The sequence below is a fragment of the Varanus komodoensis genome, unplaced genomic scaffold, assembly GCF_004798865.1.
Source record: "Varanus komodoensis strain SLA01 unplaced genomic scaffold, ASM479886v1 scaffold48, whole genome shotgun sequence".
Lineage (NCBI taxonomy): Eukaryota > Metazoa > Chordata > Lepidosauria > Squamata > Varanidae > Varanus > Varanus komodoensis.
In genome coordinates this window covers 3,549,265-3,571,258 of record NW_025336059.1, presented here as the reverse complement: position 1 = coordinate 3,571,258, position 21,994 = coordinate 3,549,265, and the positions used below count along the sequence as shown (strand labels likewise).

Here is a 21,994-nt window from a genome sequence, read left to right as displayed (position 1 = left end):
GAGAGGGGCTGGGTTCAGACTACACAGCAACAACCAAGGTTCAGTGAGAACCCCTGTGCAGCCCATGCTCAGCCCTGCAGGAGGGGTTCCTGCGCTGTCTGAACCCCACCAGTGTGTCTGTGTTTGAGAGTCCGAAAGAGAGAGTCCAATGCTTCGTGCACTTCTGCACATCACATCGATGCTCCTTATCTCCTAGTGGCCCCTTATATTGGGCTCTGATCCACTTGGCATTCACTGCCCAGTTTGACTGTCAGAGGGTTTGTACTGCTGCAAATCAGGAGAACCAGCTGACCATTCATTTCTCTCAGACAATGATCCAGCAATTCCAGACAGAGGACATTCTCTCCACCACCACCCACAACCTTATCTTTGTCCCTATCATGCTCAGCTCAATGCCTGCAGATAAGCAGCGGCAGGATCAAAATATCCCGTCTCCAGCAGCCTCTGGAGGGACAAAAATTGCACAGCTACAGGCTTCGCTAGTCAACGAGGCATCAGAAAAGCAGCCTGACAAATACACAAATACCAGAACAAAATATGCCCTTTGCCGAGAATGGTAGGAAGAAAGCAAGGAGAGCCGGGGGGGGGGGGGGAGAGAGGTCTGCCTGGGAGGTCTCATCAAGCTAGAATGTGGGGGCAGGAGATACGCATGGAAAGAATGTGCCAGGTCTGAAGATTGCAGATGTGGAGAGAGGCAGCGACGGATTCCCGCATCCCATCCACCACCCAGCCACAGGGGCGGTCAGCCTAAAGGGCCCTCGCACAGCCGTCTGGTTTGAAGGAAAGTGGAAAATGTTGTGATATGGGTGTTGGTGGCTGAGAGGACTTCTGCTGGCATACAGGGATGCGACTGAAGAGGCCTCCAAAGGGGGTGGCCACAGATGTGCAGGGACGCCAGCTCTGGGGCAGGATCACTGTGAAAACGGTTTGTGTGCGATTCATCTGCACAGTAAGCGTGCTCACCTGTTCTGGAGGGAGCTACATTCCCCTGAAAGGATCAGGCTTGCAATCTGAGAGCACCCCCAAGATCTAGCATTGCCACCAGAAGCACGGCTACTCCCAGCAGCAGCATTATTTTTCCTGACACGTGAATACGCCTAAGCCCCAGCTGTCATGTCTGTCTCTAATATCAGCTCACCGTCAAAAAGAGAAACAAAAATAAAATGCATCCTTTAAAACACACACAACAGATACCAGTCAAATCCCCGGAACTATCTAAAGAGGATTAAAGAAAACTGAAACGCAGCAATAGAAAAGTAATTTAAAGACGACTGCGTTGCCAAAATCCGACTGAACAGAAACTACTCTGCAGCCTGTAGAAAAGCAAACAATTTTGGAAACAGGGAGGCCTGCATCTGCTCAGATCTCTGGCCCCACAGCAAAACAAATCCTGCCCTACATGCATCCACCACTATAAGCAGCAGCGGGAGACCCTTAAGCTGACAGTCCCAGTGAGTCCTCAGGTGCCCAGGTGTTCACACCCCCTTCTCTAGCCCTAACTTTACTCCACTGCCAATTCTGTTGTGTTTTTCCAGCTTTTGAATTCTCTTCCATCCACTATAAAAATTGCAATGCCTCTTCTAAGGCTTAGTAACTAACCAGAAGAGTTTTCAATAAAATAGGCTAGCCTTGCGTGCTTTCAGCCCCACTGATCAGTGGACCCTCTGGCCCTTGGGCTGAAAGAGGTTCCACACCACTGATCCAGACTGAGAGCAAATTCAGGTGCTGCATTATACTGGCTTTGTGGCTAAAATGGAGCTGCCAGAAAAAGAAAAAAGGAAGGTTTCCGCATGCTTGGAGAAAGCCAGAAGTTTGCAAAAGCTGAAGGCAATATTTAGGGGGAACAAAACTCTGAGTGGGTGGTGAAGAAGCCCAATGGGAGCAACACCCTCTCAACAGGGAGGCTCTGAGTCTAAGCCTGGCCTACCTCATAGAGTTGCTGTGAAAGGAAGAAAGGAGAGGAAAATTGCAGAACCTGCCATGGATTCCCTGCAAAAGGGGTAAAGGTGGGAGTATAGAGGTAACAACCAACTGAATAAATGGAAATATATTTTTTAGCTTGTCACATTGTCCAACAAGTTCCCATATAGAGGAAGGCAAATGGGTCAAAGCAATTTGGGGATTCACAGATCAAAGAGAGCACCTTGAATTGAGAAGAAAAGAAACTGACATTCAGTGGAACTGGTGTAGTATGTAAGCATAACATGGAGAACAAGGAACTGCCTTGAATCAGGGCAGGTCGTAAGGCCGGTTAGCCCAGCATACCCTGCACTGGCTGGCAGCCACTCTTCAAGGCCCCAGAAAGAAAAGGCTGTTAACCATCAACTGTTGCCTGGCGCTGGAGGTTGAACTTTGGAGTTTCCAAAGAGACCCCATCACTGAACAAGGGTCTCTTCCCTGAAAAATCCGACTTGAATTTAAGCCCTTGCAGGCCAATTCTGACACATCTGCAGCCTTGCCAGCTGGAGAGGACCCTTTCCCCACCCACAGAGCAATTGGGGTTCCCCCACTTTTCCAGGTCCACCCCTCCACCCCTTCCCCATTCTGATACGTTGCAGTGCTTTGCCTAAGGCTTCGTTTCTGGCCATCAGAGCTTTCAGGTCAAATAGGTTGGTATTTTTACCCTGCCCCTTTCCCCTTAGCCCCTGCCACCACTGTAAGGTGGCCCCCGAGAGCGTCTCTGGAAGGGAATTCGAAGCTCAGGTGAAAGAGTTCAACGCCCCGATACAGAGCATAGTCCAGAAGGTCAGCCATCTTAGCACACATGCTGTGCGGTTTGCTTATTCTCCACCTGCCGAAAAAATGCTTTGGGGGGTGTTTGCTTCCCATAGAATTGAGAAAAGAAGGGACAAAGAGAGAGTGCATTCCTTTTGCTATCAGAGATAGTACGTTGTCCGAAGAAGACGAAGACAGGACTGTAGGCTAGACCATCCCTCTTGCTGAAGCCAGATTAATCTCTCCCACTTGTCCATTGGGTCCCTGCTTAACGGTGTCATAATGGCGAGAAATTGCCTCTGACAAATCAGTGCTGAAGTTTGCCTCATTGCGGCTGCCCTGCCAAGGGACGAGCCATTATTCTTTCAATTTAGCCCTCCGATGCTGTACGGGGGCTCTCCATATGGCGCTCCTTAGCTTGGCATGCGGGGCAGCTGCCCAGGCCTCACCCTTCCGCCCACGTTCTGGAAGTCCGCCTAATGAGAATGGATGAAAAGCCCTTTTGCGGCAAATGGAACACAGATGGCCCAAATGGCTTTTTTCACTTGGCCACTTCGAAACCTGATTTATCTCGACAACATCTCATGGAAAAGGAGAGTAGAAAGTCTTCAAAAAATTTTGAATATCCTTTTGTGGCACTTGCTCTGTTTTTGAAACGGTGTGGTGTCTTTTTTTTTTTTAAACTGGCTCACATTTTGGGGTGGAATGGTTGGTCTTTGATAGACACGAGGGGAGAAATTTGTTCAGTTCACATTTTGATATGAGCTTACCTAATTTCACACTTTCAAAGCACTTATATGAGTTGAAACTCAAGTAATCTTTGCACACTGCCATAAAGTTCTACATTTCAAAAAAAATCATACAAAATCAGTATTTGCCTGAATTCTAAGAGGCTGTACAGAGGAAAATAAGAGGGAAACAGGTGGGACAATTCACCCACCCTACTGAAAGACTCTTTTCCTCATCCCTCCCCATCTTCTTTTCCTTGAGTATCATGTCTTTTTAAATGGTATAGCTGCTGGACTGTTTTGTTCAACTGACTCTGTGTAAACCACTTGGGGAGAGTTTTTGGCAAAGCAGTAAAATGAAATACATGGAACAAAAGAAACAGCAGCTGAATTTAAGCTTCTCTCATTCCAGTCCATGGCATTTCATCTTTCCCCCTCCCCAGCCCCAACCCCTTCCCAGGAGATCTTTTGTCCTGAAGGTGTGAAATTGCAATTATACACTTCGGAAGTTGTTTTGCAATCCAGGAGCAACGGAGTGTGTGCGCCAAGGGCGGGGGGAGGACAATGGTGCTCAAATCTTTCAGACTCCATTACGGCGCTTTCCTGAAAACATGTCAGCTCCCATTACTGGGATGCCACTCATGCTCAAGAACCGAGGAGGTGACAAAGAAGGAAAAGGGAAACTCATCCGGCACTGTCTTCAGTCCGCCTGGCTCCTCCCGGCCTGCCCAGCAGGGGCCAAGGATGCTCCTAAGTGGAGCGTACATGGGGCGAGAGTCACCATGCTTGGCCAGTGGCTGAGGATCCACACTCCAACAGGGTCCCTCTGACCCCTGACCGGGGGTTAGATCAGCCAAGCTAACTCGACATGTTTTCGACTTCAGTTCCCATGAGCCCCAGTCAACAGTAAAAAACAAAAAAAACCCCTGAGGGTCGCAGTGTGTAGCACAGCCTCCCCAGCCTGAAGTCCTGTACCTCTGATCACCTGGGCTAGTCTAAGCCAGCTACCTGCTAAAGGTATAATAGTACTAATCCTTCAGAAAGTGTTTGCCACATCCATGACTTTGGGGTGGTGGGGGAGGTTATAATACAGATAAATGTTATATTGGAATAGGCATTCACATTTGCTGAGACATGTGCTCTTTTAAATGATCTACCCATTTCCTGGAAGTTAAAGCTCATGGTCAACAGAAGTGGATCTTCTGCACCCTTTGGACTGATAAAAGAATGATATGGCACTGGAAGGGCAAATGCTCACCTCCTGTAAAGCAATGGATTAAGGACCAAACGACGCTTTCAGAATTTGAAGAGGCGGCACATAGGCAGCCATTTGCAGATGGATTTACACAGGGATATTCGGCCTGCCTTTGTTGAAGTTTAACTGATATGGTCTGTGAATATATATGTTTCTGCGCATTATTCTTTACATTGGGTTTTTTTGTTTCCACTTGCACTAATAAAGAATAAATAGAACCTGCTGCCCTGCAGCTGTGTTGGACTACACATGCCATCGTTCCCAGCCAGAGTTGCTTCTAATGCAGAGATCTGTTTGTGCACGAAGCCCATACATGCCACCAGCAGTACTTCCAAGCCACGGCAGCTTGCAGTCAGCGCCAGCTGAATTTTAAGCCCGGGATGCGGATGCTGCCACGAGCGCCAAGGCGACAGCACAGGAGCGAGTGTGGCTGCTTACAAGTGACATTTATCTGTCCTCTCCACTGGGCTCTGCGACACTGGGCCAGGCAGGCAGGATCTGGGACCAATGTGGGCCAAATCAGAACCCGGCTGCCCTTAGGAGATTCTCACTCCCTCTGTTTGGAGAGACAGAGAGACAGGCCGTTCCAGACGGGATTCTGTGATGCTGCCATGCAGGGGGGTGCTGAACCCCAGGTCAAGGTGGCCCTCCAGAGTTTGGCAGGGGGCTACACAAAATACACTAGGCAATAATGTGTGATTTAAAAAAAAATCTGCATTAGGGGAAGCCTAGAAATAAGCTGGGGGTGGGGGGAGGTGTTCATTTTACTTCATTTCAAACCAATGAATTGAAGACTGGAAAAACAAGAAACAGAATGAAGCTGACATATCCCTCTCTATTCCAGGGAGGGGTGGAGGTATTTACAGCCCCCAAAGTCGTGTTCTCTGCTCCCTGTTATTAACCCTTCTTCTACTGCATGGCTGCCACTCGCTTCTACAGGGTGAAGAAAACATAATCTGCCTTCCATCAACGGAGACCCAGTGAAGAGGAACAGGGCATTTCAGCGTGCTCCCTTTAGCTTTAAAAGCATTTATTCACCTTCTTCTGTTCTGCCCTTTACCACAAAGTAGCTTTACTGGCTCAGTTCACAGTTTGTTGCCTCCCTGTTCATCAATCCCCACTCCACTGCCACCTTGGCTCACGACACAGACATGAGTGCCGCGTCTGGCTGGCTCATTCCCCATTTCTGTCTTTACAATGTCAGGCGATTTTTTGATTTGAGAAGGGCAAGCCAATGCCAGTTTAAAGGGGAAGGGGGGAAGTACTAGACCTGCCATTTAAATGCTGCCCATCAGGAAAGTACATCAAGCAGAATTGGGACCACGTTGGTCCCATTCTGATTTTAACACTGTCCCATATGTGGTATTGTTTTTATACGGGTTGTTGGTGACCCAGGCTCCTTGAGAAGAAGGGAGAGATATGTATTTAAAAATGAAATGCTTTTATCTTTATTTCTATACTGCTAAGTATTGAAAGATCCCTAAAGAGTTTACAAATAAATAGTAAAATCATATTTCACTATAAGGTTAACAACAGTTCCAATTACCTTAACAATAATCTTTCTCTCCCATGCCAGGTCATTTCCCCTTCTATCATTTTGGCTCACCTCGTTCCTGTCTTCCCATTCTGCCCTTACTCAAATATAATATATAGCAGGCAGGCAGGTGTAGGTGACCACTTCCGTCCTCCCTCTGCCCAAAAAATGGGGCCAGACAAGCTCCGCTCATCAGCCAGAAAACTGCCAGAAAGTCTGCTCATAAGAACTTTGAAGCAAAGAACCTTAGAAGAATTTCGGAAGCTTTTGGGAGCTCTTTGGCTGAACAATGGGGTATAAATACCACTACTGAATACATAGGATAATCAGCATCCTCATTCAACCCAAAGAGGCTCCCCAGAGGGGAAACCCTTGAGACATTTTCTGTTCCTTCCCCCCTTTTCTTTTTCTTTCTTGCAATTAGAAAAAGGGGCAGCCTTATACAGAATTTCTCAACATCCTCCCTCCATCCACAACCTGTCTCCCCACGATATTTTGATCAAGAAAAGATGCTTGAGGAATTTCAATGCTGTGACAAACACAGTCTGCAAGCATATCCGTCTGCTTGCTTGAAATTGAATTTTCTGCTTTTTTATTTCTGTATTTTTATATTAATAATCCTTTCTTGGATATCTCCCCCCGACACACTGAAAAGTGCCAGTTTAGTTTTCGGAATCGAGGGGCTGAGAAGGCTGTAAGAGATTTGAAGGTGACAGGGCAGTATATGTTGCCTTGTGGAACAGACACCTCCGATAACAAGGGCTGACTGAGATAAGATGGCAGTGTAATTACAGAATCGCTAGGTGAAATTCATCTCCAGAGCAACAGCAAGCATCCAGGCAAGCTGGAATCCCCCTTCCTCAGAACTTCTGACCATGTGGTTGAAAAGAGGGGCTTTTAACAGTACTTTTAAATTCTCTGCTAAGCTACCGTGTGTTGTGTGAAGCAATTTCTTTTCTTTAGCAGGCAGAGCTCAGATCCAGATTGGGACTAGCACGCACAGGTAGGAGAATCCTACCTTCCCAACCCATCACTTGCCCCCATTTTAAAGCCCCGTCCCATGGAATCAGCTTGCATTTGGGTCTTGCACACTTGAGCCAACTGCTAGGAAAGCAAAACAAATCCAGAACAGATTCAAATGATTTTGGATTTCTGTGAATCAAGCCGGCAGATTCCCTAGCAGTGAAATGGCCTTTTCCCAAGCCACAGAGATTCCGTGGCTTTGCAGACCTTTTCACTTTTGGAGGTTCTGTGCAAATTTGCTGATGGGACATCAGAAGAAATGCATGTATGGCATAAGTGGAGTGAACTTCTTTTCCAACCCCACCTCCAGAAACACCCAGTTCTGTCAATGTGCAGATGAGCAATGAAACGATCTGTAAAAGCCAGACGGAATGGATTTGACAAAAACTATACATTGCTTCCTACTGACAGTACACAAACTGCAAAGTACACACGGACTGTGTCATCATAAATGGCACACCTGAGTTTAAACAGATGGCAGCTCCCCCCGCCTCCAATGCATACAGACACACTTCATCCTCACTAAACACAGAAATGATGACTCTTTAAAGCAGCTGCCCTAACCCTGGGGCCCTCCAGATGTTTCAACTCCCATCAGCCCCAGCTAGCAAGTGTTGTGCACAACCCCCAATATTCTGAGGAAGTACAAACTGATGTTCTATCCTCTCTCTTTCTTTCTCTTTCAGTATATTTCTCTTTTAGTTTTTCATAAACTAGCTGTAGCAAAGGATCCTAAATTCTCAATATATTTACCCACATTGCACAAGAGTGGGGAACACACAGCTGACGAAACACAACCGATATTGCCAAACACTTTTCCCTCCCCTTCCTCTCAAGCACCAAAAAGATTTGCGAACTTCCCCGTTCCTTCACTCATCTCCTGGGACTTGGTGCTCTGTTCCAGCACCCAGACTGCAACAATAACCCTATTTCTGAATACTTTGGGCTTCAGCCAAAAGTTTGCCACCTGCACTTCTCACTTTTTGAGCCACAAAAACAGAGAAACGAAAGAGAAAACAAACATTGAAGTGAGTGCATGTCTGCTTCTATCAATCGTGACCCACCGTACTGGCTTGGTGTTGGACTAAAGGGAAAGGAAGCGATAAGGATTGGATTTCAAAATTCAGGCAAACACCACTGAACCAACAGAAGGGTGGTGTTTCCCAGCAGCGCAAAGATCCCAAAGACAGCCGCTGATCGCAGATTCCCCATGGACTCCACAGCAATGAGGTAACTTTCTTCTCAAAATCTCCTTCTCTAGGGAATTGGGAAGCCTAATACAATTCTTTGGATCTGTTTTGATACCCGAGAACTCAGAGACTTACAAGATTTACCCTCTTAAATGTGGGGTTCTAAGGGCCGCCCTGTGCCCCTGTAACTTACACCGTGGCACATCGCCTACGTGGCCTGGTCCAGTGATACCGTTAGGTCATTTTAGTCTCTGGACTGGATAGTTTTACAGGGGAACCTCTTTAGAACGTAAGTGGCCACTTACCTGAGACAACCAAAAGAAGACAGAAAAGGATGCCCATCTGCTTAACATTTACATATACTAATTATATACAGTATATCGAGAGAGAGAGAGAGAGAGAGAGAGGGAGGGAGGGAGGGAGGGAGAGAGAGAGAGAGAGAGAGAGAGAGAGGAATATAGAACTGAGAGCTATAATTTAAATAGAAATGCTGCACATCTCACCGGAGTGAAAAAGACTGGCTAGCTGACCAGGGGGTGTGCAGCTAAGCTGCTGTGCAGTTGAGGGCCACCTTCAAAGCTTTGCAAAAGAACTGGACAGCAGAGCCCCCAAACAGAGGACACCTTCAAACACTGGAATGTCTTCTAATAGCTCTAATAGAGGACTGCCCTCTATAAAGTAAGACACTGCATCACCCTACAGAACATGAGTCCCTCCAGGTGTTTTGACCCGACCCGCTTAGCCAATGCTGAGAAATCCTGGAGCTGGAGGACAAAGGTTCTAAAAAGCAAAGGGTTCAAAGAAATGTACTTGGCATTACGAAATAGAGTGTACAAAATTGCTTCCGTACCACTGCCTCCAGAGGCAACTTTGGCAGTAGCCAAGACGGCCTTCTAGGTGGTCACTCCCAGGCTGTGGACCAAGCAAGCACCATCTTTGCTTTCCTTCCACCAGCAGGCAAAAGCCTTTTGATTCAGGAAGGCTTCCAGTGCGTAAGCAGGTCTACTGGTTTGAGGGTTACCCGTGAGCAGATGGCCGGCCCCTATATAAACAGAATTATTTATTTATTTATTTATCTGTCTATCTATCTATCTATTTATTTATTTGATAACTTATATGCCGCCCCATCGCATGAGCCTCGGGGCGGCTTGCAATCATTAAAATCCCGTATAAAATACAAAAATTCATCAAATCAATAAAATACATAAAATAAAACAGTGGAAACAGCCTGGTCAATTTAAAATCAACAAGTAAACCATGAACAGTTAAAACAGCGTTTAAATAAAATAAAATTTTTGCTGGACCAGTGGGCCCTCAGTCTGTCCATCTGCTCCTCTTGAGCTCTTAAGAAAGAAATGGGAGTGAAAAAAGCAAATGATTGAGGGGGAGGGGGGGAGGAAGAATGGGAAAAAGCGGGGAAGCCAAGAATATGAGGAAGGAAGGAATAGCAGTCAAGAAGGACAAAGTCACCAGAGAGGAAGATGCTAAAAGGCACAAAGACCACGCCTTATGAAGGCTGCCAGAGCTGAGCCGGGGGAATAAAAGGAAGTTTATCTTCACAGTGTAATTTGACCTATACGGTCTCTTATCACAGGATGGTGTGACGGCCACCCGCCCACCCGGATGGTTCTAAAAGGGGATTGAACCAATTTGTAGGGAAGGCAAGGGCGACGAGTCCTGATGGGTATGCATTACTTCCAGCACCAAAGGCAGTAGGCCTATGCACCCCGGTTGCTGGGGAACATGGGTGGGAGGGCACAGTTGCACCCGTCCTGTTGGCAAGCTTGAGGGTCTGAGTCTACCACCGTGCCAACAGAACGTTGGACCAGATGCACCCCGGGCGTCATCCAGCTCCAGGCCTCACTCATGTTCTGATGAGTCGAGGAGGAGATCTCCTCACCCTTTGCTGACTTCCGCCATTTTCTTCCCCAGACTTTGCCTCTTCTTAGTTGCCTTTGCCCACGGGGTGCTGAGCGACGTCCTGCAGCTGGAGAGGATGTATGGCAGGATTGCTTCTCCTGACTTTCCAAACGTCTATCCAAACAGCAAGGAAAGGACTTGGAACATTACTGTGCCCCGTGGCTACACCATCCGGATCTATTTTGCCCACTTCAGCATGGAACTGTCCTACCGGTGCGAATACGACTATGTGAAAGTATGTGCAACCATTTCTACTCTTCTTCATTTAATTCAGTTCTGTACCATCCTGTAACCAAAGCTCTCCGGGATAATCCCGGTTAACTATACCCATGTAAACAGGGTTGATGTAGGAGTGAGGGGTTAAGCCTCACACCCGTGAATCCAATCCAGCCCACATGGAGTCCCAGTTTGGCCCTCTGGGGTTCGTTATACCCACACCTGCTTTTCCCAAGGCACCAATCACACTCCTGTTTCCCAGCTGCTTGTGCCACTTTTCAGAAAGGTTGCAATGCCTCTTCTAAAGCTTACAGACTGGCAGTAAGAGTGGTGAGCTCAATTGTGCTGGCATTTGGGTACTGTGGTCACAGCTGTTTAGTCACTGGCTCTGGCTCTTTTGTCTTCAGCCCTGCAAAGCAGGCCCGGTCCCGGTAATCACGTGCTTGAAATAGTGGGAATGGATGGATGGCTGAAAGGCAGAAAATGCTTTCGCCACAGGCCGGCGTTGCGTCTTGCTTTGCCCCGTTATCACTTGTTCTGCCCCCGCCTTGCTTTGCAGTTGCGTTCCGGGGGGAAGGTCTTGGCCACCCTGTGTGGACATCAAAGCACTGACACCGAAGAAGCTCCAGGAGACAAGACTTACCACTCCGTCGACAACAACCTTGCTGTCACCTTCCGATCAGACTACTCCAACGAGAAGGAATTCACAGGCTTCGAGGCCTTCTTTGCTGCTGAAGGTGAGAAGTGAAACTGGGGGGTTCCTTTTCTGGGAAAGGAAGGCCCTGTGGAAACATCAGCATAGCTTTGGAAGAGCGCGGCGGCTTTCCATGCCACCGTTTGCACAGAACATGGGATTGGGTGGACCTTGCTTCGCTCCACCGTAGCTCTTCAGACGTTCTCACACAGAAACAGTCAACATTCGCCGTATTTTCAGCACAGGAGATGGAGTTACAGACAGTGGGTGCCGCTACTGAGAAGGCCCTGCTTTTTTCACAGGTCGTTCTCTTGGTTGCGAATTGCCCAGCAAAGTCTCCTCTGTAGATCTCCAAGGTCAGCTGGACATATAAAGGAGAAGGTGGCCTGCTGGACACCAGCTTCACCTGCCTCCTCTTTCCTCTCCCCCCCTCCAGACATCGACGAGTGCAGTCAGGAGCTGGATGACGAGCCGCTGTGCGATCACCATTGCCACAACTACCTGGGCGGATTTTACTGCAGCTGCCAAATCGGCTATGTGCTCCACAAAGACAGAAGGACCTGCACAGGTGAGTGCATCCCAAAAAAACGGGAAGGCCCAAACTCTGAAGATCATCAGGTAACCTGGAACACCCGACTTGATTAGAGGTGTGGCTTTTTACAACGCAACCATTGACCTAAAATTAAGTCGGAGATATATTTATTCTTTTTTTAAAAAAATTACAGTGCAACCCAGCATTGCAGCCTAGAACCTTCCCAAAGCAGATGGTAATGATAGGCAACCTATGGAGGGCAGAGAGAGAGTGGAGGTGAAGGTCACCCCCATGTTCTTCCCACTGATCTTGGCCATGTCAGTCTTTCCCCAGAGCTCAAGCAGGGGGGGCTCAGGCATGACCAGTGCGCTATGTATGTCAGCAGCTTTTCTCTCCTGCTTGCCCCACTCCCTCAAACACCCGCAAATCTCCATCTCTGAAGTCTCTCAGCCTCAGAGATGCAGCCCGCACAGGTCAGGCCTTTCCATGCTGGCTTCAAAGGCGGAGGGAGCGAGGGAGGGAGCTCAGCAAGTTTCCAGGGCGAGAGACTCCTATGGCCACCCAGACAGCAACTAGAAGCCACGGGATTCTGCTTCTACTGGATTTTAAGCAAATAAGTGCATTATGTACCCAAAAGCACCTTTCGCCCACATGGCAACCTGCATGTGTGTCTAGACAGCAAAACAACCGTCACTTCCAGCTCCCATGGCACTGATTGGTGCTGCAGTCCAACATACTTAAGACAGATCCAGGGAAGGCAGATTTACGTTATCTGTTGTATTGCTGATTTAAAAGATTCGTCTACCAGCATTCCTTGGATCTCCTGGAACAGATTACAAAAATCTTTTAAAAAATACACAGAATAAAATGCCACAATCTCACGTTAAACAGTGAGGCAGCAGCATACGTCAAAGTTGCAATCCTGCATCCATTTTCTGGGAATAAGCCCCAAGGAATGCAACAGATACGCCGGAGATGGCCCTGTAAGATAATGTGCCTGTGTGTGTAGGAAGGGTCATATTCACCAGCCTCTTTTCTCGTTCTGTTTCTTTCCTTGCCTGTCCCTCTCTTCTCCCATCTCTGTTTTCCAGCACGAAATCATTAAATGCGCTTCTGCACGACTTAGGCAGAGATGGAGCTAGACGAGCCGATATTCCCTCCTGAGCCGCCCGCAGCCTTCCACCGCAATCACATGTAGTGCTGTGCTCCATCAGAGGCTAGCATGGGCCTTTTCCCTCTGCCTCAGGCCCGGCCTGCCTCCTGCAGTTAATAAAATGGCTTTCTCTGTGCCTTCCAAGCTTTCTGCAGGCCTGCTTTACTCTGCCACATGCCCAGCCCAGCTTCCGAGGAAAGTGAATGATCCAGGCTGATAAGAGAACTGTACAGAACAAAGGCTGGAATGATTGGCATCAAGTTCAGGGCCACACATGATTTCTCTCGATTAGACTAAGGTTGCAGCAGCGCCGTCCTATCCTACCCGCCCAATCGGCTCTCCTGTCTGCCCCGGCTGTCAACTCTCAATTGGGCCCCTTTTGGCCCTGCCTCTTTTGCCTGTGTCTGTGTGGATCTTGATGAACCGCAGCAGTTGTCCTGAGCTTTACAGGAGCGAGGCAAGGGGCTCCGAGGCACCGAATCTGTGTGGGGGCAGTGTTCAACAGCTTGGGTGGCTCCTATTAAGATCAGGACAGTGGAGAGCCCCACAGACTCGGGGAATGGAAACTGCTCCCAGTCACTTCCCCCAAAATGAACTGAGGGCAGTTCAGCACCCCCAATCTGCACTGACTGGCAATGAAGGGGGTGGGGGGGAACTTTTGCAGTCCTATCTGGAAATGCCAGGGCTTGAACAGGGGTCTTTAAGCATGCAGAGGTACTACCCCTCATGGCCCTCTCCATACTTGAGTTTTCATAATTTATTTGAGCCGGTGGTTTGCAAGAGAATCAACAGACAGGTGCTGTAGCTGACCATCCAAATCGTGGCTCATGGAGGTATTCGTTGTGTCTGTTATTGAAGCATTTCTATTCCACCCCTCAGTCAAGATGGCTCTCGGCATGTCCTACAAACAACCAGCAAAAGCAAGCGATTCCCTGCACAAAAGCTTACCACGTATAAAAATACCACACTGAAGGAAAGTGGGACGCAGAAGGAAGAGGACAAAAGTTAAGCAGTCTTCCAACAAAAGCAGCTCCAGGGGTCTCACACTAGTGTGCCACACCGACACGTAACATGAGTCCTGAACACACACGGATGGCTAGGGCTCCAGGGAAGAAGGGCAAGGGGCAAGACTGGCAGAAGGAGAGGGGACCTCATGGTTTAGAAGTTCAGTTAGTTTCTGTCCCACCATTTTTCCTTCTGGGAGCCCAAGGCAGCTCACATCCTCCTCCAGCTTCTCTCCATTTAGCCTCACAATCATCCTGGGAAGTAGGTGAAGCTGAGAGTTAGTGGCTGGCCCAGTGTCACCCAGGGAGCTTCATGGACTAGAACCAAGATCATACTCTAACCGGTATGCCACTCCGGCTCCTTGCATATGCCTGAACATAGGCATTTAAAACCCACTTTCTATGGAAAGTCAATAGGAAGGTTCTAGCTTGCTATATGCCAGGACTGGGTGTTGGGAGACATGTCAGGCAAGGATGTGCTTTCTCTTTGCCTGAAATCTTACATCGCTACAGCCAGAGGATAACAGCATCACTATGGGATTATCGGCCACTCCTGATCGAGCATCTCAGCTCAGCCTTAAAATCCAAAGCAATTCCACTCTTAGCTATACACCTTGCTCTCTATATATACTCTCCTGGACATGCAGTGATGTAATTTACAGCCCGTTGTTAATTTCCGACCTAATGATCCAGCCATCATGAGTTCGCAAGTTGAGACAGGCCTGCTTCTCAGAGTTCAGGTCTCCTGTGGGCAGTGCCCATGTATCTCTAATAAAAATATAGACCTAGGTGTAATTGAATGCTCTCCCGGCGCCCCTAAAGTTCAGTTGGAGTTTATGGCCAAGGACCGTGTGAAAAATTATCCTATTCCTCTTGCGCAAGACTTTTATTTTATAGATTTTTTGCACTTACAGATCTATGAAATAAAAATACAGCCCTTAATAAAGGCAGATCCCTGCGGTGACATATAAAACGGTATAAAACACAAAAGGCGAACCAGTTCTAAAAGGTGTCATTGTCATAACCACAACTGGCTGTTCTTACAACTTAATGGCCCCACTGCACTCCTTCCCCTGCACCCCATCAATTGCTGTAGAAATGCTGTCTAGAACATGGCTGGGAAGCACCGCGGCACATGTTGGCTCATGCGCATAATGCCACTGGCATGGACTGGCAGGGGGCACTGCCAACTCGTGCAGGCACCCCTGACACCATTCCCTTCCTGCCACTCTCTTATGGACTCTTACCAAATATTTGGGGGCGGGGGCGGGTGGGGGCTTAAAAAATATTTCAGGATCAAGTTCTCCAGCACCACACCCCTGCGGCATTTGCATGCGCCCCTGAATGAAAATTTTAAACATGGGATTGCCACGCTCTGTTATCTTCAACAATGGGTCTAGCATTTCCTGGCAATTTCCCCCATGCCCTGCTTTGACTGGGCCCCGTACTCAGGGTGCAGCTAGGCAGTGTTAGAACTGTAATTTTAGACTGTGGAAATTCCACTTTCCCCCGCCTAGCCTGCTCAGTCACTGGAGAGTGTGGACACCACAGTTCGAAATGCCGTTTGGGCTACAACTTGCCCAGCTCAGCTTCGCTCATACTCTTCCAATTGCATGTTGGCCTCTATAACCAAACCAGGGTTTCTGCTTGTTGCCAAGATTCCCAGTACCAGAATGTGTTTATCATTGTTGTGCCACTATTATTTTTCGCTTTTCACTCTTTCTCTTGTTCTCACTTGTATTCTCCCTTCTTTCTCTTTTTCCTCTTTAAGTTCTTCTTTCTCCTTTCTTGTTTTCCTCTTCTGCTCGTGTCCTGTTTCTCCTTGTTTTCTGTTTCCCTCTCTCTTCTCTCTGTTCTTTCTTCATCTCCTCCTTTCCCACACACAATACCAATCTATCACAGGCAAAGTCATACACCACAATACTACTGTCCAATTCTTGGGGTGCCACTGCAGTAGAACACCACAGCTGATGACTTTCCACCAGGTCCTATCCAGTCCTTGCTTTTGTACAGCAGATTGTAAATTCAAGTGGCTTCCAATTCCAGACTTTTCCAAAGGGTCAGTCCATCTTAAAAGAGGGTTTGCCTCAACAAGTTGCAGTGCCAGAGAAAGGAATGGGGTTACAGCATTCGTGCTGTTTTGAGGACAAAAGTACAATGCACAAAAAAGAAAACCAGGGTCCTTCTATCAACACAGCAGATGGAATATCTGTAGCCTGGGAAAAGCTGTTAAAGAAGATTAATAGATGCTCTGCTTTACTCTTGAAGAAGTGCTGCAGTACATTGTGGCACGGAAGATGGAACTGCAAAGATTCTCCATTTTGTGGGGAGGTGGAGGGCAGGATGAAGTTGCATCTTTTTAAAAGGAGTTTTTTTTTAAAAAAGGCCAGCAGAAAAATACAATTTCCCCCCCGCTCTCCTCACATTTATATTGGGAAGTTAGAAGCAAGCAGGGAGAAGGGAAATGGAAGAAGCTTGAACGCTTTTCTGATGTTGAATCACCCAGAGCTTTACTGCTGAGAAAGCAGAAATATTCCAAGGGTTTATGTCGAGTCAACCCTTGCCCAACCACCTCCATAAATCAGTTGAGAGAGAGTTGGTGTTGCAAACTCTCTCCAGGGATCTGAATTTGCACCCAGCTCCTAGTGAGTACCAAGAACTGTCAACAAGCAGAAATCCTTCAGGCACTTGCTAACTGCCTGCTGCCAGCAGGGGAGTCTGTGTTTCCAAGCATGCCAGCCAGGCTTGTCGCAAAGATGATTTCTACTCCTACACATGTCTGACAACTGAAAGAGCAGCAGTGGGGTGGGTTGTTTTCATAGATTTTGGGAAGGAAAGAGGCAGAAGGCTATGATCCAGATTGAGGGACTAAACATGTCAAGCAGGAATGGGGAACTTTTTCCATATTCCCCGGAGAAAGGAACCCCAGATTTGGACCAAAGGTTCAACAGCACTGCTTAAATGATCACATCTGTGTGCACAACTAGAATGAGCATTGCCATTATAAGAAATATCATTTTAAAGAAATGCTTCCATGAATTTGCTTTCCTGAAAACTTCTCTTCTTCCCACATCCTTTTTTCAGCTGACTGTCGAAATATTGTGTTGACGGCAAGATCGGGAGAGTTCACCAGCCCACATTATCCCAACCCATATCCTAAACTCTCTCAGTGCAATTATGGCATCCGTGTGGAAGATGGATTTATGGTCATCCTGGAATTTGTGGGATCCTTTGATGTAGAAATCCATCCAGAGGTGTCATGTCCCTATGATATCCTAAAGGTTAGTTGGCCCTGTTCTCCAGGCCTTTCCTGTTTGTTGCAGCAAAAGTAGCAGAGTATCTTTAAAAACTCACAAATTACAGCACGAACTATTGTGAACTAGAATCCATTTCATCGGGATGCAGAAGAGTTATTCCCTGTCAGGTATGTATCTGCATAACTGGAGCAGGTGGGATTAGAAGCCACGGGGAGCAAGAAATGACAACTGTGACAGCATAAACGCACACAGATTTGTCCTTAGGCCGAGACTGTCCTCTTGCCATTCCAGGTTAAAACACCGGAGAGAGAGTTTGGCCCATTCTGTGGCAAGGAGCTCCCTCCAAAAATCGAAACACGCAGCAGCGTCGTGGATGTTCAGTTCACCTCGGACCTTTCTGGAATTCACACGGGATGGAAGCTCAAATACACCACCACAGGTAAAACAATTCTAAGACGGGTGTGCCCACGCTGGAAGTCCTTCCCTTGGGATTGCCGTTTGGACGGGTGGCTGAGGCAAGCTTTGGTTTTCCCCAGCCTGGTTTTTCTGAAGGGACTACGGGTGCCTCACCTCAAGGTCCTGGTACCACGCTCCTGTTGGCCTTTGGGCAAGCCATCATCGGTGCGCCGCCTTCTCTTCGCCGTGGTTACTGGATGCTCCCGCCTCTCCTCATCATCACTTCTGCTTCCTTGCTTGAGGCAGAGCGGCACTCGGCAAGAAGGCAGCAGCATCTCCTGCTGCTTCTCCTCCTCACGGCCACTGATCCAGAGACATTCTCCTTGTTTTCTTGAACCTGGGGCTGCTGCTGCCTACCTGTGTGGGCAACCCTGGGGCAGCTGGACCAGGAGCCTGTTTCTTGGGCTATTAGCAAATTGGGAAGAAGCAACTTCATTCCGAGCAACGAGAGGCACAGGAGGGTCACAATCTCACGGGTGGGGTTAAGCCAAGGGGCTGGAGATAGATAGCCGCCTCCACCTTCCCAGGGCAGATGAGCAAAACACTTGAGTCCGCTACTTTTGTAACACGCAGGAATGAGAGGTTCTTTGCTCCGTTTGTTTCTCAACTTTCTACAGCTCTGCCATGCCCCAGCCCTGAAGCACCACCCAATGGCCACATCTATCCAGTGCAAGCACAGTACATTATGAAAGACGTCTACAATCTCTCCTGTGAAGTTGGCTACATGCTCTTGGAAGTAGGTTCGGCTATTGCAGCTGGGTTTTGATGCCATCTTTCAGCTGGTACTGCTCTATTCTTTCAATTTATTCTGGTGGATATCATTTAAGTAGTTAATTAGAATGAATGAATGAATTGCATTTTTATCTGGCTCTTTCATCCAAAACCCTGGGGCTGAACTCAAGAGGCTTAGGGCCATTGCATGCAGAAAGGAAAGAGCAGCAGAGGCAACCTTTCACTCTCAACTCTCCTACCCTGCATTGTCCACTATCCTGCTGAAGAACTTGAGGGGGGAGGTAAGGAGGATGGAAAGGATTCAGGGTAACTTGTGTCCCAGCCTCTCCCATCTCCTGCCCTCCCACCAAAACTCCTCAGTATGTTGTCTCTGACCTCGGATCTGGGACACTGAAATATCCTATGGCCCTTCAGATGCTGTCTAGGAGCCCCAGGATTATTCTCAGAGACTTTATTTTAAAAGCACCCAGAGAGTCCTTGGTAGTCCTTACTCTCAGGTTTACAATCTAAATAAGAGGTAGACAGAAGGTGGATGTCCAGATGTTTGTGATTTCAGCTCCCAAAAGCTGAAACCATGGCCAGGAATACTAGGAGTTGAGTTCAGAAACATCTGGAGAGCTACCGTAATCTGAAGGCCATTACACAAAAGGAAAAGAGAATAGGAAAAGAAGGAAAACCAAATTCACTAGGAGTTCTTACAGTGACAGGACTGGGGCCTATTTCAGTTGGGACAGAAAAAGCTTGAGAAAAAACAAAAGAAACAGGTCTGTTCACACAGCCTGTGGAATGGCCCTGCTTCTTTTCTGTCCTTCTGTTTCGATGCCCAAATTCAATTGATATAATAAAAAATAATAAAAGCACAGTTGCATTTTCAGGGTGGCTGATGGAAGCAAAAATATCTCCTCTTCCCCCAAAAAAAAAAATCAGTAGCACCTAAAACAATATAATTGCAATGTAACCTAAAAAGGGAAAGGGGGAAAGCTTGGGTCATAAAAAATACAATGTGAAAAGTTTAAAAACCCGAGATTGATTCTTCCTTTTTTAAGCCAGGACTTGCTACTCGGTGATAACTTGGGGGCACTGGATGAGCCTTCTTGGGTAGGGTATGCCACACGTAGGACACTACTCCAAAGCTGCCACTTTTACCTAGCTGGGAATCAAGTCCTACAATGAATGGTTGGAAGAGCAGGGAAAGTTTCAAGTGAAGAAGGAAAGTTTAAAGAAGACATAAAAGTTATCTTCAACTGTCTGAAAGTCTGTCCTGCAATGATTGGAGCAACCTTGATCTCTGTTGGTCCAAAGAGCAGGGCAAGAACAAAGATAAACATGGCAAGGAAGCAGATTTTGAGTAATCAAGGGACCTTCGTCTTTAAGCTTAAGCACAATAGATCCATAAATCCGTCTTCCCAGTCTGGAGCCTAACGAAAGGTTGGGAACGATGATCTCCGTTGTTCCTGTCCACTGGCCATGCTGGTAGACTGACGGAAGCTGTAGTCCACGGAACCTGGAGGGCATCTGGCTGGTGAAGCCTGCCGCAGATCCTGCAACTGAGCCAGGCAGTGGGGAAGAGGCTGGACCTGATGAAGTGCAGGAGCCCCTCCACTTGTGCTTGGCCAGTTCAGCCTCGCCTGCCTCTGGAAAAGCACACAATGCTTGAGGCAGGGGAGAATAGGGCTTGCCTTACTGCTGTTATTGATAACCAGTGGCAAATGCTTTTGTGCATACTGGACAAAAGGTATTTCTCCAGAGGGGTACATCCGTTTGGGCTGCCAGAGCTGCAGTTGTTTTCCAGGAAGAAAATAAATGGATCTGTGTTTTTCCTCCCACACAGAACGAGCTGATTGTGGAGTCCTTCACAGCAGTATGTCAGAAGGATGGCTCTTGGAGCAGGCCAATGGCTCAGTGTACCAGTATGTCCATGTTCGTAGTTTGCATGGGGGCAGGGACATGCAACAGGCAGGTGGATCACGCATTTCATGGTTTCTGGTAGGAGCTTAAGCAAGCTTGAATTGAAATATATAAATTTGGCATTCTCAGGAGTATCTTTGCCAGGAACGCAGCTCAGCAGCCAACAGACCAAGCCCTACTGTTGTAACAATTGTTTGAAAATTCAAGTCTCTTCATGCTCCGGAATGTGGCTTAGAAAGTAAAATTGGGTATGAGGTTTTTGGCACTGCTTTGCTAGTTGGCTCTTTTCACTTGAGGTTTTTTTTTTTTAATTCAAATATCAAAACACAATGAAATAAGTAAAAATGGGGAGGGGCAAAAAAATAAGTATTACATGCATCTGAATATATTTTAATTGATACATGTGAAATATGTGAAATTATAACTTTAAAAAACTCTTAACTGGAGAGAACTATGAATTGAACTTGGGGGAAGCCACATGCACAGTTCCGCTGTTCTGGGGTTTAAACAATAAATTAAAACCTGTTATCTATTTTTCAGTTGTTGACTGTGGTCCAGCTGAGGAGATAGCAAATGGAAAACTGAAGTATGTCACAGGACCTCGTAACACCACATACCAGTCCAAGATCCAGTATAACTGCGCAAGTCGCTTCTATCAGCTGAAGTCACAACATTCCAGTAAGAGAAAAATGTTCTCTAATTTGGGCAACAATGGTTTCAGTCCCGCTCAGGCATCCGGGGAAGTCAGTTGCATTTGTCCCAGTGGGACCTTATTTGCAAATAAGCTTGCTAAGGATTGTTGCCTATAAGGAGCTCTTGTGTTAAGTCCCCCCTTTCAAGGCAAAATAGCCATGCCTGCTTTCCCTATATGCCCTCCCGCCCCCTAAGATCTGCAGCAGAGGCCCTGCTCCGGGAACCCTCCTTGAAGGAAATCAGAATACCCAGAGGGTGGCTTTCTCTGCAGTGGCACCCCAGCTACGGAATGCGCTCCCTAGAGAGGTTGGCCTGGTGCCGTCATTATATGCTTTTTGGTGCCAGGTCAAGACCTTTTTATTCACCCAATATTTTAATGTTAATAGATTTTAATTTAATTTTATTTATTTCACTCATGGGATATCTAGTTTATTATTGTTTGGGATATATGTTATTTATATTTATCGCTGTATTTATAGATTTTGCTGTGAGCAAAGTCACTTAAGAGACTTAAGTGATTGGATGGGTTAGAAATACCTCAAATAATAAATAAAAGTCAATGCAGTACTCCATGGCCAAAGTTCATACGGGCTATTTTTAGGATTCCCACTTTAAAAGATACACTTCTGCTAACTTGAGGGCCAGTTGACACCTACTCTTGTGCATGAATGGATCTGTTTGGGCTCCATTAAGATGAACATCTGAAGAATTAAATTTGTTACATGCACAACAAACATTTACTGTCAATGAGAAACTGAAATTGTGAAAGATTCTGCACACTCAACCTTAGTCATCAATTCACAAGGAGACTGCAGGCAGGAAATTCAAAGAAAACTGAGTCTTGGAAGGGCTGCAATGAGGGAAGTAGAAAAGAGTCCAGTATAAAGACATTTCACCGGAGACCAAAGCCAAGATCATCCGCACTCGTTTTCCCAATCACCATGTATAGGTGTGAAAGCTGGACAATGAAGAAAATTACAGTGA

The 21,994-nt window shown here is 47.1% G+C and overlaps 1 protein-coding gene across 2 annotated transcripts in view; it reads left to right on the top strand.

The window, feature by feature from the left end:
- Positions 1–8,117: 8,117 nt before the first annotated feature.
- Positions 8,118–21,994, top strand: part of MASP2 (MBL associated serine protease 2) — a 17,284-nt gene continuing 3,407 nt past the window's right edge. The window contains exons 1-9 of one of the 2 annotated variants that reach the window (XM_044445372.1): positions 8,118–8,485; positions 10,378–10,600; positions 11,141–11,318; positions 11,712–11,843; positions 17,049–17,245; positions 17,513–17,660; positions 18,295–18,413; positions 20,241–20,319; positions 20,858–20,995. In XM_044445372.1, coding sequence (XP_044301307.1) covers positions 8,466–8,485; positions 10,378–10,600; positions 11,141–11,318; positions 11,712–11,843; positions 17,049–17,245; positions 17,513–17,660; positions 18,295–18,413; positions 20,241–20,319; positions 20,858–20,995 — 1,234 coding nt within the window. In that variant the 5' untranslated portion in view covers positions 8,118–8,465. Of the gene's footprint in view, positions 8,486–10,377; positions 10,601–11,140; positions 11,319–11,711; positions 11,844–12,898; positions 13,098–17,048; positions 17,246–17,512; positions 17,661–18,294; positions 18,414–20,240; positions 20,320–20,857; positions 20,996–21,994 lie in introns of those variants that run through there. The other variant, XM_044445373.1, reaches the window with a different exon arrangement.